Here is a 16,736-nt window from a genome sequence, read left to right on the forward strand (position 1 = left end):
CGAGCATTATTGATACGTCTGCAGTGAATCGCGGGTCGCAAAGCTAGTTGTGCGAACATTAACCGCAGTTAGAGCCGGCGCATGCATCTCGTGTACCGGATAACGACACACGATTCCTCGCGTCATAAACCGTGCTTATTCAATTACGTTTCCATGGAAAAACGCGTTCCCAGCGGACGGGGTGCTGGTCACAGAGTTCGTAAAGTCCGTTGCGCGCACACGTACACGTCACGAACAGAGGAAAAAATAAAAGCCATTCCCGCTCGGAGAGGATACTGAAGTACAAAGAAAAAGTGTATGGTAATTTGATAATCCTGGACAATGGTCGCGAGCGTGTTTCTCTGGCCGTTTCAACGTTCAAGCGGACCTAACTCGCTCGGCGTTATGATTCGAAGGTGTTTTGAGAGAATTTCTCTTCGAGATAACGAAGATATGGTTTACCACTTATTTTCAGTTTCCTAACTTTCATCGAAAGTCCCCGACATGCTAAAAGTCCGGTTGCTTCTTCTTGCTTCGAACGGCTCGGAATTGCGTGCACAGTTTTCATTTACAAGCTAGAAGGAGTTGTTCAATTTAATTTGTGTGCTAATGTCCGTTACCTTGACGAGCGGCCGCGCCACAGCCAGATTTGCGTTTCATTTACTTTGTAATGTATTCGGTGACCGACAGTTTTGTTCTTAGACTGGTTTGTATGCATCGTCGCGAAGCCGCAGAAAAGAACGAACGACGCTGAAAAAGTTTGCGAGTTCGTTCAGGATCGCGTTGTACGTATTCCGTAATGCTTCTTCGCTTGTTGTTTCGCTTCGAGATTGTTTGAGAACATCTTTGAATTTTTAAAGACTTACAACGTACATACATACACTAGTGCAATAGTAATGTAGAATCGCAAACGAAGAAAGAATGGCCTCGCTTTGCAAGAAACGATTTAGGGGCAGTTCTCGCGTTGTTCGAAACTTGTGCTCGTCTCAGCTCAAAGAATTCCGAGAAACCGAAAAGTATCGCGGAACTATGGAATTACTCCAGGTGCGAGCTCGAGATGTGACTCGCCTCATATGGTTTCGTATGATACGCAACGATAGGTCGAGTTTCCACCGTAAACCTGGCCGATATATCGCCAGAGCCGAGACCGAAACAACGAGAGCAGTGGCTCGGCTCTTCCACTTTCTCGACGTTCTCTCGAGGTTCTCTCTAGATTCTTCATCCACCTTCTGCAACTCTTTCTCCAGCGAGAGAGTATATATTTCTCTTGCAGGTTATTTTCAAGCTCTTTCCGCCTTGGTCGGAGTAATCGACGTCGACGTCGACGAGCAAAGATTACAGTCGGTCCGAAACGAGAGGGATCCACGCGAAAACGATAACGTAAAGTGGCTAGAAATAGGTGAAAAAAAAGATAGGACAGAGGAAAGCGGTTAGTTCGCGACAGAAGGTCGAACGAGGAAACCAACTGCTCGTTCAGTTTCGGTCCGTCGAGGGAAGAAGCTTAAACGGTTTTTGCACGGCCGAATTTCCGACTCTAAACGTGTCAAAACTTTTTAACGAGCTCGTTAGGGAGCCAGGAACGGCGGGAAATTAATTATCGCTGAAAGACCGCTGCTCCTCCGGCACACCTTTCGTCCTTCGAGACCGTCCTCTTTTTTTTCTCTCTTCTACCTTCAAACTTTCCCATGACACTTTTGTTCGGTTACTTTGAACAGATTAGAAAGCCAAAACTTAATTATACTTTTACTTACGAGTACGTACCTCCTATTGCGCGTCTGGTTGGTTCGTGGCTATAAAAGATGGCACTCGAAAGGGAATAGGCTGTTAAACGAATTACGATACTCGACGGAAAGAAATATTTACGAAGGAAAGACTCTTGTTTGGAAAACAGATCGGTATTTTACAGACGACACCGACGCCGACGCCGACGCCGACGCCGACGCCGACGCGACGGTAACGCGTCGAAAAATAATTTCCGTTCGTTTGGTTTTAACTGGTTGCGGTGTTGCGTAAAGTTTTCCAGACTGCCCCGATTGATTTATTCGATTAGGTAATTCAGCCATTATCAAATCCGCGGAACGACAATCTAATCAAGCTCGGTCGAAATTTACAGCACGTATGATCCCGAATTGCCAATAAACCGGGCCGCGTTTACGGTTTCAACGCGTGTGCTTTGCACTTGATTGGTTCCTACGCGCTGTGTGAATCGCCAACGAACGGGATGCCCTTTGTTACTTGTAAATTGGAGGATCGATGCGCTCAATTTACATCCACGGGTTTACTTGGCTGGCCTACGCCGCGCCGCGTCAGCCTTTCCCCGCACGTACGAACAACGACTTCCCGTTTCGATTCCGTTTTCCGTTAACCTTGCGTTAAGTCGTTTGCGGTTCGATATTATCGCGTACCGGGATTTTTTTCTTTTTTGTTTTCCTAGTTTATGAACATTTATACACGTACTCGTCCCATTTGTTTCCATGATGGACAAATTTTCGAGTTCGGTAATTGTCGCAAAGGAACGAGGAGTGGAAATCGAAAGAAAACACAGGTAAATAGTTTCAAAATAAGAACGACCGTAATTCGATTAGTCGTAAATTTTATTTAAAGTATCGGTAATGTTGGAAACGTTAGGATATATCGTATTCGCGAGGCTAACGCTCGTTGATATCGCGACTACTGGCACACGAATGGTCGTTACATTGTTTTATTCTTTAATTTTTTTCAAATTTTTTTAATCGAAACGTTAATAATGACGCAACATTCAGTACGTTTTCTCTTTTCATTTGTCCTTTGTTCGACAGGCGAATGCAATCATTAAAATGATGACTATATTAAAAGTTTGCTGTAAAAACATCGTTAAGAAAAGATATCGTTTGTGGTGCGTTTAAAATATTACGTATACGAGTCTTAAGGTGATGGTTACGATTAACGAAACGCGTACCAAACTTATCGAATCGCGAACGCGTGATATATGTAACTTGTATCAACGTCAACTTTGATCGAAGGGAGGCGCGGACGTAATGACCGATCTCTGGTAGACAGGCCAACACTGGGAGTTGTTGTTATACACATAGCAAAGAGTACTATGTATTTATATAGAAATAGTATTTACAGTATTTACCTATTTGTTTGTTTGTTTATTTGTTTAGATAAAGTAGTTAGGTAAATTAGTGCGCGCACTCCACGCTAAAGATAGTTTTCTCGAGTAGGTGAGTAGTTAGTTAGCCCTGGAGCAAAGTACCGATCGGTCATACCGTCTGGGAAGCGAGGGTTGACGAAGAGAGTCGTGGGTGTTTGTAGTCGGTAGAAATCCGGCAGTACATTTCGGCCCGGGCCGAGTTTCAGTATTAAATACGTGACCCCGCTGCGAAACGAACGAGTCATTTTGTAGATTTTCCCCCTCCACGTAAAAAAAATGGTCTGGGTTAGGTCTGGGTTAGGTATTATATTATAATACTTATAATAGATTTATACGAATATATAATATAATTATTATTGACTAGAACAGTTTTGGTTCCAGCATCGACGAGGAAAATCGTCGATTGCAGATTAAACATCAAGTACTCCAAGTCCTTGGATGTTCGAACGAACGTGTTGGTCATCGAATCATCCCTCTTTCGCAAACGTCCGAATCTCGCGTTATACGTTTCACCGAGATAGACATTGATCCGTTTCGCGAGTTGGGAGTTGTCGAAGAAAATCGAGTTTACCTATCTAATTACGTACGCGAACGAAAATCACGAGGTGACGCGATAAAAAGTGTCGAAGAGCGATGGTGACCGAATCCAAGTCGAATCGGTTCCAGAGAGAGTTTCGATTCCCCGGTGTCCATCGTTTCTCTTTCCATCTTTTCTCCGAGTCATTCTTTGGCGAGGATTACGGGGCCATCAGTTGTTTCACGCTGTAACGACAGTAATCTCGTCCGATTATGTCTTGGTGCGGAATTTCCTCCTCCAGAGGCTCGATCCCTTCGTCGGCCATATCGTCGCGAACCTGAGAACAGAAAAATTCGACTCTTGATTCGATAACGAGAATGGGAGTTGGACGAGGCGTGCGGTAACCTTGCTCGATAGCTCGATACTTATTTTATCGTACAACCAAACGTTTACGAATACAACGACAAAGCCTTACTTCGTCGTTCCATCGAACGTTGCGTCGCGTTCGAGTATCGCGTTTTTTCAGACTGTTGTTACGATTAACGAAATTCTCCGGTTAAAAGATACTTAGATCGAAAGAACGTTTCTCGAGAGAAATGGAAATCTTTCCTATCGGCGATTCGATATCCGCGGTCCAGAGGAAAAAGTCGATCAATTTTCACGGTGGTTCGAGTTCCTGAAAGTTCGGTCGACCGAGAGAAAGAAAGGGGGAGAATGATACGCGAGAGGGTGGTCGAGCTCGTACGGTGCACATGGCGTCACGAATATTCTCGGGAAAAATCACGGTCTGCGATCGTTGGCCGAGGAGAAAAAGGGAATGCGGGATACGGGAGAGGGCTTGCGTAGCAGGAAAGCCGCCGGCCAGGGGAAAAAGTTCGCGGTGCACGTATTTCATGCGACCCTGCACAGCCGCCATCAATTTTCGGTAAGCCCATTAACCTTCCATAGCCATTACGATCCGGTCCAAGCTTTCGGCGCTAGGCGAACGCATAACCGATGTTCACAACTTTTTTCAAACACTTCTTTTTTCTAGTCTGTTTCGATGTTTTTGCTTTTTAGATTGCATTTAGATCGGTTTCCTTTCTCGAACATCTTTTTCTTCGGGGAACGCCACCTCATGTTCACCACCTGAGAAAAGGCTAATTTTTCCGAATTTTGTTCGACGTTTGAAATATTCCGTTAAATAAAATTACTTTAGCTACGCTACGGTAATCAAGAATCTATTCTCGTTAGGTATAAATTCGAATTTTTTTCCGCGTCTGCGACGAACAACGTCGACATTCAATTAGCCAGTTCCATCATCGTTTTACGTGGTGCGCGGCAGACTAGTCTATCGTTTTAACAATTACGAGATTTCTAACGAAGGCGAGGATAGGAATTAAAATCGCTCCAAGATTTGCCTCTGACGCTAGCATCGGAGTTGCCAAGCGGAGCGAAACGCGCAGGCTTGCCTCGGCTAAGATGTACTCCAAGTTTCGCTCAGTTTTTTAGAGCTATGAAATTGGGTGCACGCTCGCTGACCCGCACCGAGCGAACGTCGAACGCGCCGAGCTAAATTATTTATCGGTCGAGACGAATTTTCATCCCGAGAAAATAATTCGGCTCAACGTGTTCTACGCGCGTACCGTACGATTAGTCTTTCGATCGAGGGAACTCGATAAGCGAGTTACGCTTTTATCGTCGATCTTTCTAGGTAGGCGAGTAATTATTTAATCGATCGATTTTAAGAAGAAAAACGATTCTCTTAACGCGATTATACATTTATTTCACGTATTAATAGGTTTTTCGAGCAAAGGATACGACTATGTACGTTCGAGTCGTTAATGGTACGTAAACCAAGTGCTCGAAGCGACGACTAGAAGCATAAATTACGTTGTTACGATACATTATATTATCTACGTACATTTCCGTTACTTTCACGTGTCATCGAATCCAGTTTTGCGGGCACCGTTATGTTGCATCTCCGAGCCACGATTAAATTATCGTTGTAATTTCAACGATGGGCATGTCGAGGGTCGTCAAACACCCCCGACGCTATTTGTACGTGCAATTCCGCTCGTTACGACCGACTCGGTGTAATTCGAGTAATATCTCGTTAAATCACATTCGGACGCAGTTGTCCTCGCGGCAGTGTCTGTTTTTGATTTTGCTGCCAAATTGATATTTTACGAGGGGTTAAAGATTGAAAATGGTTGAAACGGAGCGGCCCGGGCATAGCGCGGCAATTTATTCGTTTTCTCCTCGAATCTAGAAGACGGCACGCAATTATCGATTACGATTCGCGTGTAAAATAAAATAAATATCCTTTCGAATTGAAAGTAGAATGGTACAGGGATACGTTTCACAGGCGTTGGGCTGTCACGATGGAAAAGGAACGATGCGATCGCGATGGTTCGAGTAAGGTGGTGGGTCGAGCCCGAGCCAGCTGGTTCTGGGATTGGCAAAAGTCCAAGGGAACCAAAATCGTCGGCGTGTGTACACACGCGGACCAACCGTCTCCATCGACGGATTCATGATTTGTGCGCTTTATTAAATCTGATATCGGTTGACTCGGCTAACCCTCGGAGCCCGGCCATCGGTTATTTCGATTCGGAAACGAATAAAGACCGTTATTTCGGTCTCTCCGCTTTCATCAAGTACCGGTCACGGAAACTAAAGAATAAGAATAGTGAGCGACTTGATCGAAAATAATTCACCTTCTCCACGGTCTTGAACACGCGGATCAGATTGAGACCAGCCAACTTCTGAATGTCTTTCTCCGACCATCCGCGCGCTAGTAGCTCCGCGAAAAGCTCCGGGTATTTGCTGACGTCTTCCAGGCCCGTCGGTGTTCTGTAACAATCGTAACGTAGAGCGGTTTTACGGAAATATTTTTATTCCTTTTTTCAGCCTAACAGCTATCGGTACACCCTTTTACCGCGGCCGGTTTACCCTGCCGGATATCCCATTTGGCCACAAACCTACTTTTTGCACGCTGAAAAAATCCACAACCTGTTTACATAAATATTTCTAACAGTTTGTATGGAGAAAGGAAAAGGTTCGAGGATCGAGTCGATCAACTACGAATCCGCGTCAGGATCGGAACTGCTCGTAAAATTCGCAGAGGGAGGAATACAGCAGAGGGATCGTCGTCGACGTCGTTTCTATTTTTCGGTTCGAGATTAATTTGGCGAACGCAAAGTCGATGCGCGGTAACGAGCTTGTCGGGAGAAACAGCCGTGGATAAATGACGAGTCTCCTCGGGCGGTTTATCCCTCGTTACTTTAATTACTCTATAGCGAGATGGTAGCGGCGAGTTCTATTATGCAACAGACAGCTGGAGTCGTCGGTATGCGACTTTGCTTTTCAACAGTTGCGAACCGGGTTGCGATTCGAACGTGAAAATGTGCCACGAGGTCGAGTTCTTCGCGAACGTTTACCATACTACATATAACCATACCGTTCGAAAGTATGGATAAAGAGGAGACGAGAGCCATCAACGATCGTAGCTCGTTATTATAATATATTCGCTTTTGAATATTTTCGCACGTTATCGATCCGCACACGATCGAATCGCACAGATATCCACGGCGAATTCAACGAATGACAACCGGTGAGGCGTTAAAAGGGATCAGTTTGAATTTCGACGTTCTCGTTAGGTGCGTCATAACGAGCGCCGCGCCGGCAGAAACGGACTGGCCGCACCGCGGCTCCGGAATCGTTGAAAGCTACCCGCTGACAATGTCGAGCCAACAAGAGCGGTTGGAGACTTATTCATCCCGCGTCATATCGCGGCTGAAACTGGCAGTTATGCAGCTGTGTACTGTGTACAGAGAGATCGACCGTCTGTGGTCACGTGCGTTGTTCTAGTCTCGGAAATATCCAGATCGAGCGAGTCCGTCGTGGTCGTTACGCTCGATAATTGCGAACCGACGCCGACGCGACGCAACGATCCTTGAAACACTATTATCCAGAAAATATGAAAAACATCTAGCTTTCTCGTAAACTATTCTCGAGATATCTCTGATACGAAACGAAACAGAGGTTAAGATCACTCGTCGAGTGAGCCTGTATAGTTTCGCAGCTTTCTGCTTTTGTCCCAAACGATGGGAGTTCGGATTGGAACGAATAACAATTACGTGCACCACCTGGTTAACGGGGAAACGGTCAAGGAAGAAGGATATCGCTGGTGATAAAATATTGCCAGTGGAAAATTGGCTCGGCTAGATTTATCGTTGCCGTTCGACGCGCACTAGACCAAGTTGTTGCGCCACCGTTGGTTATCCGTGGTTTCGATTCGTGAAATTTTCGATTCACCCTACGGGATTCTCATCGAATTCGAGAGAGCATCATCCACGTCGACGAATCGGCTCCGATCTTTTCCTTTTCTTTCCTTTTCTTTTATTGCGTGTATCACCGATGCCACTCACCTCGAAACCAACAATACCGTTTAATCATTTTCAGCAACTGTTCTCGTCTATTCGTCGTGAAATTGTCGTACATTTTAATGGAATATCCGAGACTTTTATCCTTCTTTGCCGGTATAGCGATGCTAATTACGTTCATTATAGAATCATCGAGCAGAATAATCGTTGGTAATTATCGGAGCAAATGCGACGATACGCGATCGCGTTTACCCGACTGTTTATCCCCCATTGGCAATGATTTGCTCGCAAATAGAAATTTAGTGACTGTTCGAATACGGAAGCGTGTCGTCACGCGAAAGGAATAGAGATCGATCGCACGCGTTACTTTAATCTTTCTTTCGTTGACGATAAACTTTAACAATTTTAATCGCACTCGAAAGTTTGTTATCGGTGTAGATCGGTGATCGACCATAGAAAAGAAGCTTTTTCGCCAACACGGAACTCGCATTTCCACGTTGTTTGCCCCTTCCTCTTTTCTTCTTATTTTTCCCGTATCGATGGAATCGAGACACACAGGGTCCAGGATACCCTCGCTCGTGCGAACGTACCTACCCGCTGTATGTACTCGACAGTGATTTATGGTAGCATACAAGTCGAACGGCGGGGAGGGAAGATGAAAAGGTTGTGTCAGAAATTTCCATAAAAATGTACCGTTGGGTTGAATGAAAAGCGAAAATAGAGCGCGGACTCGAAGGGAAACGCGTATAGAGCGCTCTTTCACTTTTCTTTCTTTTCTATTTATCTTTCGATGTATTTATAAGGATGACGCCAATTATGTATACACGTGTATATCTTTTTTTTGGTCTATCGATTTTATCGCTCGAGCATAATCGATGCATTATCGCGATATAATTATTTATACAGAATTATCCAAAGCCCCGTTCGAGCATTTCGGTATTGCAAATTTTAACATTCCCGAAGAACCTGCTGGTTAATGCTACATGTACCGTATTGTGTCGATGATATCGATTATCGCCAAATCTGTTCCACTCGAATTCTTATTTTATCTCCATCTATTTAAAGTTTATCATTTACGTTTACCGAATTATGCTTTCGCGGAATTCAACATTTCCCTGTTTGTATCTGGCTGTGGCGTGGGAACCAGTTACCATTTCTCCCAGTTTTTCAAATCTCGCTGCATGGTTCTAGGAAAGCATTCCTGAGGTTCCTTTCTGTACGGCTCGGTGAAATGTTTAATTTCAAGTCGCTTCCGCTATTACGAGCCATCCACGCCACGGTGTAAGTGGCGTAAACGTTGGTGAAAAGAAGGAATCGGGCATTGTTTTCATTCCGAAGCGAACATCCTCTTCAGATTCCTTTTCGTTGGCCGCAACGTCGTTGAAAGTGTTATCTCGCATTCTTTGTCGTCCCCTTGGACAATTAAATCACGAGCGTGGATTTCTAGCTTTACGGTTGCCAAGTTTATGGTCGGAAAGTTCGCGTGAGGGTAGAAACGAAACGTTGCGTTTTACTTTTAAAAAGACACCCTTGCGAATATAATATACCATTGGTCTGTTGAATAATCGTTTACAGTTTAATCGCTCGTTGTCGCGTTATTATATCGATGAAATTCGAGGATACGATCTGAAATCTAATATCGATGTTGGTAGCACTTACTTGTCCACTTCGGCAGAAGAGGAGCTCGGACCTGACCAATTTCCCGATAAATATGCGAAAACGTCCGAAGCCTATCGTATTCGCTCGATATCCCAACGATACCTCTTCTCTCACTTTCATTTTATTTTTTATTACTCCGACATGCGAATACGCGTCTCGATTTGCGTTCGCGTTCCATTTTTCAGTTATCTTTCCAGCTGTGCATCGCCACGCCCATTCGTGTTTTTCGCGCGGATTCGGAAAACCGAAAAACTTCTAACAGCTGCTGTTCGTTCTCTTTTTCTCTTTGTTTCGCGCCTTTTTTTCGACGCCGCACCGTGTCCGCTTAACAGCGAGCGCCGTGATTTTGGCCTCGGGCAGGTGTGTGGTGTATGGTGTATGGTGTATGGTGTATGGTGTATGGTGTATGGTGTAACGTGTCGGGTGTCGGCCATTTTACAAATAGCATCGCACCGACATTCGTGTATTTCGATCGATTTTTACAAGCTTTTGCGTCTCGGCGACTATTAAATTTTATTTAAACACTTTTTGTCAAAGAGTTACCAAATAAAACGAAACAATGTGATAATGGCTGACCGTGTCCGCGGAAAATCCATTTTCGGTGCTTTTCCAAATACTCGTGTTCTCCGCTGTTTCCGATACAATTCGTTCGAATAGAATTTCAAACGGAATGCTTCGATCTAACAATAAATTGTAACGATTCTCGAGGTACAGTTATCGCGTGACGACTACGCAACGATTAACCATTTTAGGATCTAACCACCCTGCAATTGCTATCCCTCGGATTTCGGTGATTTCGATGCGTGGAATACATTTATTTTTCCAAGTATCGTAAAAGTTTCTTAAATCGATCTGTATTCGACATTTTTCTAAATCGTGATAAATTTCTCGGAACCGTGTATCGATAGACTTGCATCGCGAAAGGACATCGAGTAGATAATTAACGTAGCCAATAAGGAGCTGTACCAAGTACCTACTTGGATCTTTTCCGTTCGAGAGAACGAAACGATGAGACGCGCGTCCACTATCCACGTGGAGAAGTTGAACGAGAGAATATCGAGAGCGTTCTATCGCTCGATTCTAGTCTCGTTGTACGTCGCCCTGTCGGTGAAACGGCCCGCGAATAAATTTCCTGCTCGATGGTCTTACAGCTATTTCGACGGAAATGCGCGCAATCTCCTCGAAGAAGACGCGGTCTGCGCTTTGAAAACGAGAAACGATCGTACGTCTCTCTTTCGTCGTATACGTTTTTATAGAGCGCTGATCAACGTTTCGAGCAAACATAAAAAACAACGCATGCTTTATGACCGTTACGCGGATGGATCTCGTAAATCGTGAGCAGTATAGAGAAAACCGAAACACCGCGCAAGGAGTTGCAACGTTTCGGTTCTTTTTAAGAGCCAGTCCACCGTGCGTTCGTTAAAGCTTGTTCATTTGTTTTGCGCCCGTGAAGCCAAGCGTCCTTTTTATGATTTATCGCCAAGCGAGAAGGAGGAAGAGAGAGAGAGAGAGAGAGAGAGAAACATAGGACATGTAAAGATATTTTTACAAGCTTCGGAGATAATCCGAGGAAAAATTATATGGTTAGGAAAGAAAAAGGGGAACGGGGAATGGGGAACGTCGAGTGAAAGACTTACAGATTGATCCCGTCGTACCCGGCTCCTATCCCAACGTGATCGATTCCGGCGACCGCTCGTACGTGATCAATGTGAGCTGGAACAGAGCAAGATAAAGGACAAGATTATTCATCGTGCGATGAAAGCGTGACGGAAATGATCGTCGAAGCTTATATTCAAGTTCCTCGAGGAATACGAACAACATCGCGTATTCCTCCGCGTACATTTGTCGATTAAATTACTAGCTGCATCGAGGAAAACAGATTTCTCCGTTTTAAGAAAGCAATGCCATTTTTCGATGTAAAAGGTATACATATATTTCGACGTTTGCTGATTAAAAACACTTCAATGGAGAAATATTTGTTTTGAAAAGTATCTTTGTAACTATATTCATCAAAGAGTACGCGCACCTGATCTATACGTGTATATTATACGTAAATGTCAAGTAAAGAGACTTAACAGCGTCTTCCCGGGAATCATCGTATCCGTAATTCGTTGAACCGAACGTCGACGAGTATATCTACGGGGCGCGAGCGTGCATCCGACGTTTCGCGAGAATCGGGTCTGCAAACACCGGAATCGCGAGCCGTCTTCTGCGCGGTAAGTGCAAACGCCAGTAACACGCCAAGGTAAACGCGTAGAGCGTGGTGCAGTTGACGCGAAACGCATCGAGCATACCCGTGAAAATTGCATTATTCGACGTACGTAAACGCACGGATGATTCGTGCACTCTGCACGATGCGCAAATCGAATGCCGTGGTCATGGCGCGACGCAACGTTCCGTTATTATTAACTGGTTGGTAATCGGCGCCCTCCAGACAGAAGCGTGCTACGAGACTGGCACGGCAACGAGAAATCAATCACGAGAAGCGATGTAATCGCGAGGGCACAGGCGCGACAACTGTCCAAATTATCGCTGCGATTCGGTTTAACGCAGCGCTTCCTGCTCGCGTGCATAATTTTCTCGCCACTTCCTCCCTGGTTCCGCGAGATTTCGCGACCACGGAAATGGACTATTATTAAAGCCCGGCGAGGCAGCATCGCTTTTAGTTGTTTTTACCAATTTGAAAAATCATAATCGGTAATGCGACAGAACATTTAATAAAGTCCAATAAATACGATTCGTTCGTACAATAAAATGCTAAACGATTATTGCCAATATTATTAATTTAACGTTGAAATGAATTTGGCTAATAAAACATGTAGATGCTCGTTTGTAGTCTGATTTACGCGCACGTCTATCTATGTAAAGTGTATCGCAAAGAAGAGAACCGGGAAATGCCAAGTTCCACGGTATTCCCGTTAAAATTGTAAAGTTAGTCGTGTTCATGCATCGCAAAGGGTTCGCGAATGTGCAAGCGTTATTGCTCGTTGCCGCCTTCTCTCTGCAGTCGCATTCGATGAGAACTCTTTTTTCTTTACGCGGAAACGTTGCGGGAGAATACGCTGCTGCATAAATTCGCTTTTGGCCCGTATATTTCGTTTCCGGTTAGAAAGATGAACATTATTCAAAGCATCAGCCGTTTGCGCGATACTGTTCGCCGGTAACCGTAACGTTGAATGATGGACGCCTTGCCCCGCCTCGCCTCGCCTCGCCTCGCCTCGCCTCGTTCAATTCCCACCGGTGAATATCGTCTTTTTCATTTATCTTTGAAGAGACATCGAGTCAACATCGATCGAAAGACAAAGGAACGCTAAACAACGCTTCGATTAGTTTTTAATTGGTTCGGGAGAAGGAAAATAAATAGCCGAGAGAGTTTTGCGACCCGAAAACATAAAGGCGTGCCATGCCATGCCATGCCGTTCTACTCGTATCGAAAAAAGATGTTGGTTAGTTTAATTTAATTTTCAACGAAACGAGTATTACTATCGTAGAAAAGACAAATGTTTTCAAGTCGCTTACCGGCCACATCCTCCAACGTTGACTTTTCGTCGCAGCTAATAAAATGGGGGTAGAAGGATACCATGACTATACCGTCCGTACGCGCCTGAAACAGAGAAAAGCGAAAGCAACTCCGCGATGTAGTCGTTTACATTTCCACTGTCTGTAAATTCCAAGGGTCGAAGGAAAATTCGATCTCGTAACATACCAAACGTCGTAGCGCGTGGTCAGGCACGTTTCGCGAAGAATTGCAAAGAGCGTGAGCGCTGCTGTGGCTGAAGATAACCGGCGCTCTCGATGTCTGCATAGCTACGAGCATCGTAGGTACGGAAACGTGCGAAAGATCCACCATCATGCCCAATCGATTCATCTCGAGGACGATGCTCTGAAAATGTACGTGGTATAATTATCACGATAACAAAACAAGTCTCGAGGATCGCGAGAACCGAGTTCCTTCGTCTCCTCGATGATACATATTTTTCATAGCAAAGGATGAACAAATCTCGATGTCATAATATTTCGTTAAATTCGACTAGGTCATTTCGTCTGGAAGCGATCTTGGTGACGTTTATTCGATTGAAAACGGCGATAAGGGAACGTTCGCGGAAAGCCGTGCGCAACAATTCAGAAGTTTGTTTGAAAAGTTAAACAGACTTTCGTACGATTGCTCGCGAGAGGGTGAACTTTTCTTTAGAGACACGGACTGTTCTGTTTTGCAACAGGCTCACGTGTGATCCGCGTGACACTTATTGCCAGCACCGTTCAATCAGATTGAAATTCACGATAGACGATGCCTGGGACGTTTCGTTTGCAAAGAATTTCGATCCGAGGACGTGAAACAGGAGAAGGTTTCCGCTACCTTTGCAATTCCAAAAAGTACAGGACGAAAAAGACCGACATCGACAGCAATTATATCGAATCGAGTACGGATAGGTCCTGTCGTCAGGCTTTCGTGATACGGTTGTACGGATACAATTTCGATGTCATCGTTGTTACTTGTTATATTGTTGGAACAAAACTAGATATCGAAATGTTGATCAACTCTCGGTAACACGTCTCGTTAAATAAATTCCTAACCACAGCTTCAGTCTACTCGTTAGTTATCGTTCGAATTCCAGAAACATTCCCATTCGTCTTTTCGAAGAACGTTGCATCCATTAAACGCGGATGCTTAGCTAAATCAGCACCGTCGCGAACAGTATCTTTCAAGATTCCTGTTTATCACGTTTCTCGGCTCCTCGTTTACAAGTTGCAGCCATCCTCCTCCGTTTTCATTCCTTGCTCGTCGACGCGTTCTTACCATAACGGTTATTCTTTTCGGTTCCCTTCATCTCGATTTTGGTTACATCGCGTCGCCTCGCCTCGCCTCGCCTCGCCCCGCATCGTTTCGGTACGTTCGAGTGAAATTAGCCAAAGGACGGATTTATCGCTAACTGCAGCAGTCATTATCACGAAATTGGGCAAGTTTCCGGTACCTTTCGAGCGAAGCAGTTGTCGTTAGACGCGGAGAGTTATCTCGCGAATCCCAAGGATTTCTCGCTAGCGTATTTTAGGCAGAACGGTGCATTCGTTAAACGAAAATGCTTCGTTCAAGTAACAACGTGAGAAACTTTAATTTTCCGGATTGTTTCACGGGAGCCAAACTGTCGTAAAAGTCAACCAAGTTTCGGCTGGTAAGTTGATATCGATTATCCTTCGAGAACTTGAATGATGACTAAACGCGTACAGTTCGAACGTTACTTTATTCAATTCTACCGTTATACACATACTATCGAATCGACGAAATTAAAATAACAAGACGGGTATGTTTGATCGTACGAGTCGAATCGAAACGAAAAAACGAGAAATTGCAGCTTGTTTCGCGTGCCTCGCGTTTCTTCATCGCTGCTCCGTTCGATCACAGCGAAACGGACGAGTTTCCCGGACAAATAAAACTCGTAACCCAGAGAGATCCATTAAGAAGCAGTTGTCGGTAAAAAGAAATGAGAAAACTCGAATTTGCGGCAGAAAAACGCATTGTTAGCGGAAAGAGAAGAAACACGTGCAAGTGACGCGCGACGTTCGCGGAGAAAAAAAATGCTTCGGAATCTCGTACCGATACTGTTCCTTTCATTAAATTACTAAGTATTTAATTAAATTACAAAGAAGAGAAGAGTAGAGGTTTCCTGCTCACAATCAGATATCGTTAGGGTTAGGTCTGTTGCAGTTACACGTTTCTACCAAACACTCGATGAATCTACCCTCACGAATCTTGGGAAAAGGTAACGTTATGTTACGGCGATCGTGTTAAGTACAAGTCCGTTCTATCGTCCGACAGGATGACGAATAGACTTAATCTTTTGGTGAGCTTTTCTCGAAGGTGCTCGATGTCAGGGTCGCATACATACATATATAGATATTTCTCCATTTATCGGTCTACTTGTTAACGCGATACTCAGGCTTTCAGCTCGTCGAAACACGTCGAGTTATCGACGCTGGAATATCGTACGATATCATCGCCTCCCAGCAAATGGGCCCTTACAGTTTATTTACGCCCCTTGCGCATGCTGGATACTTGCGCGATCGTCGGATATTGGCTTTAATCGAATATAAGTCGCGTGGAGAACGTACAGAGTCACGTAAAGTTACGGTGCTTAAAATAAGTTTCCTGTTCGACAAGGCAAAAGTGAAATCTCATCTTCCGCAGCAAAGTGATCGAAACTTGTTTATTTTTAAAAGCAAATCCTTTGTCGAAAAGTTACCAAGGAAGGCGTTCCGCGATCATATGGTCGAACGACATATGAAACAAAGCCGGAAACAAAACTTGCGGCGTCTTTCCTTTTTATCCGTGGGTGAAAACAACCAAGAGACTCGTCTCGACTTTTGATCGCGGTGGAGTCGTCCACTACCACCGCCACCGAGTCGTCCCTTATATTACTCTCCTCAGTGTTCTGTCTGGACAGCGAAACTTGTCTCGATACTTTTGTTTGTTACCGGCTATCAGCGATATCGTTGGTCCGTAAGTTTGACCACGAAACCCTCGGCGTCGATGCTCGCTTATTTAGATGGCAACTTTCGGAGAGAAAACGGCAGCTGGTCTTCCACGAAATGCTTTCCTGAACTTATCGGTCAAATCTAGTCAAGTGTCACGACTTTCATTTTTCAACATGTTTACGACAATACGAAACGCTTGAATCCAATGTTAAATACGGAGCCCTCGTATCATCGTACAAGTAGACAGATGAAAGTATCCGTCAGACGATGTCTCTTCTTTTCCTGGAGAGACCACGTGGAATTTTTATCGAGTACTCGAGGGAGCTGTTTATTACGCGGGTGTGGGTGAAAAATGGTGTAGCCGCCGAACGAGGTATAAAAGAAAAGTGGAGGATCGTATATAAAACGTCTCGGCGCGCAGATGAGGCCGCTTGGAAAAAGAGCTAGTTCTTCTTGTGGTTAGACGCATTATATTCCGGAAATTCATGCAAAACGCGTTCGATACATTCGTTGGAACGTCGGTTATTTGTTCGAGTAAGTCAAGTATACCTGACTTACAAGTCTGTAGTTTGACTTTAATGTAAAATTAGGAAACGCATACGTATACGTG

General features: G+C 44.6%; 1 protein-coding gene across 2 annotated transcripts in view; it reads right to left on the reverse strand.

Annotated features, from left to right (window-relative positions):
• Nucleotides 1-2,970: 2,970 nt before the first annotated feature.
• The window catches only part of LOC128887644 (dipeptidase 1), a 42,014-nt gene continuing 28,248 nt past the window's right edge, over nt 2,971-16,736 (reverse strand). For both annotated transcript variants that reach the window (XM_054143759.1, XM_054143760.1), the window contains exons 6-10: nt 13,362-13,538; nt 13,175-13,259; nt 11,293-11,368; nt 6,329-6,464; nt 2,971-3,969 (exon numbers count right to left, since the gene is read on the reverse strand). In XM_054143759.1, coding sequence (XP_053999734.1) covers nt 3,853-3,969; nt 6,329-6,464; nt 11,293-11,368; nt 13,175-13,259; nt 13,362-13,538 — 591 coding nt within the window. In that variant the 3' untranslated portion in view covers nt 2,971-3,852. The remainder of the gene's footprint in view (nt 3,970-6,328; nt 6,465-11,292; nt 11,369-13,174; nt 13,260-13,361; nt 13,539-16,736) is intronic.

This window comes from Hylaeus anthracinus, unplaced genomic scaffold (genome assembly GCF_026225885.1).
Source record: "Hylaeus anthracinus isolate JK02 unplaced genomic scaffold, UHH_iyHylAnth1.0_haploid 11989, whole genome shotgun sequence".
Taxonomy (NCBI): Eukaryota; Metazoa; Arthropoda; class Insecta; order Hymenoptera; family Colletidae; genus Hylaeus; species Hylaeus anthracinus.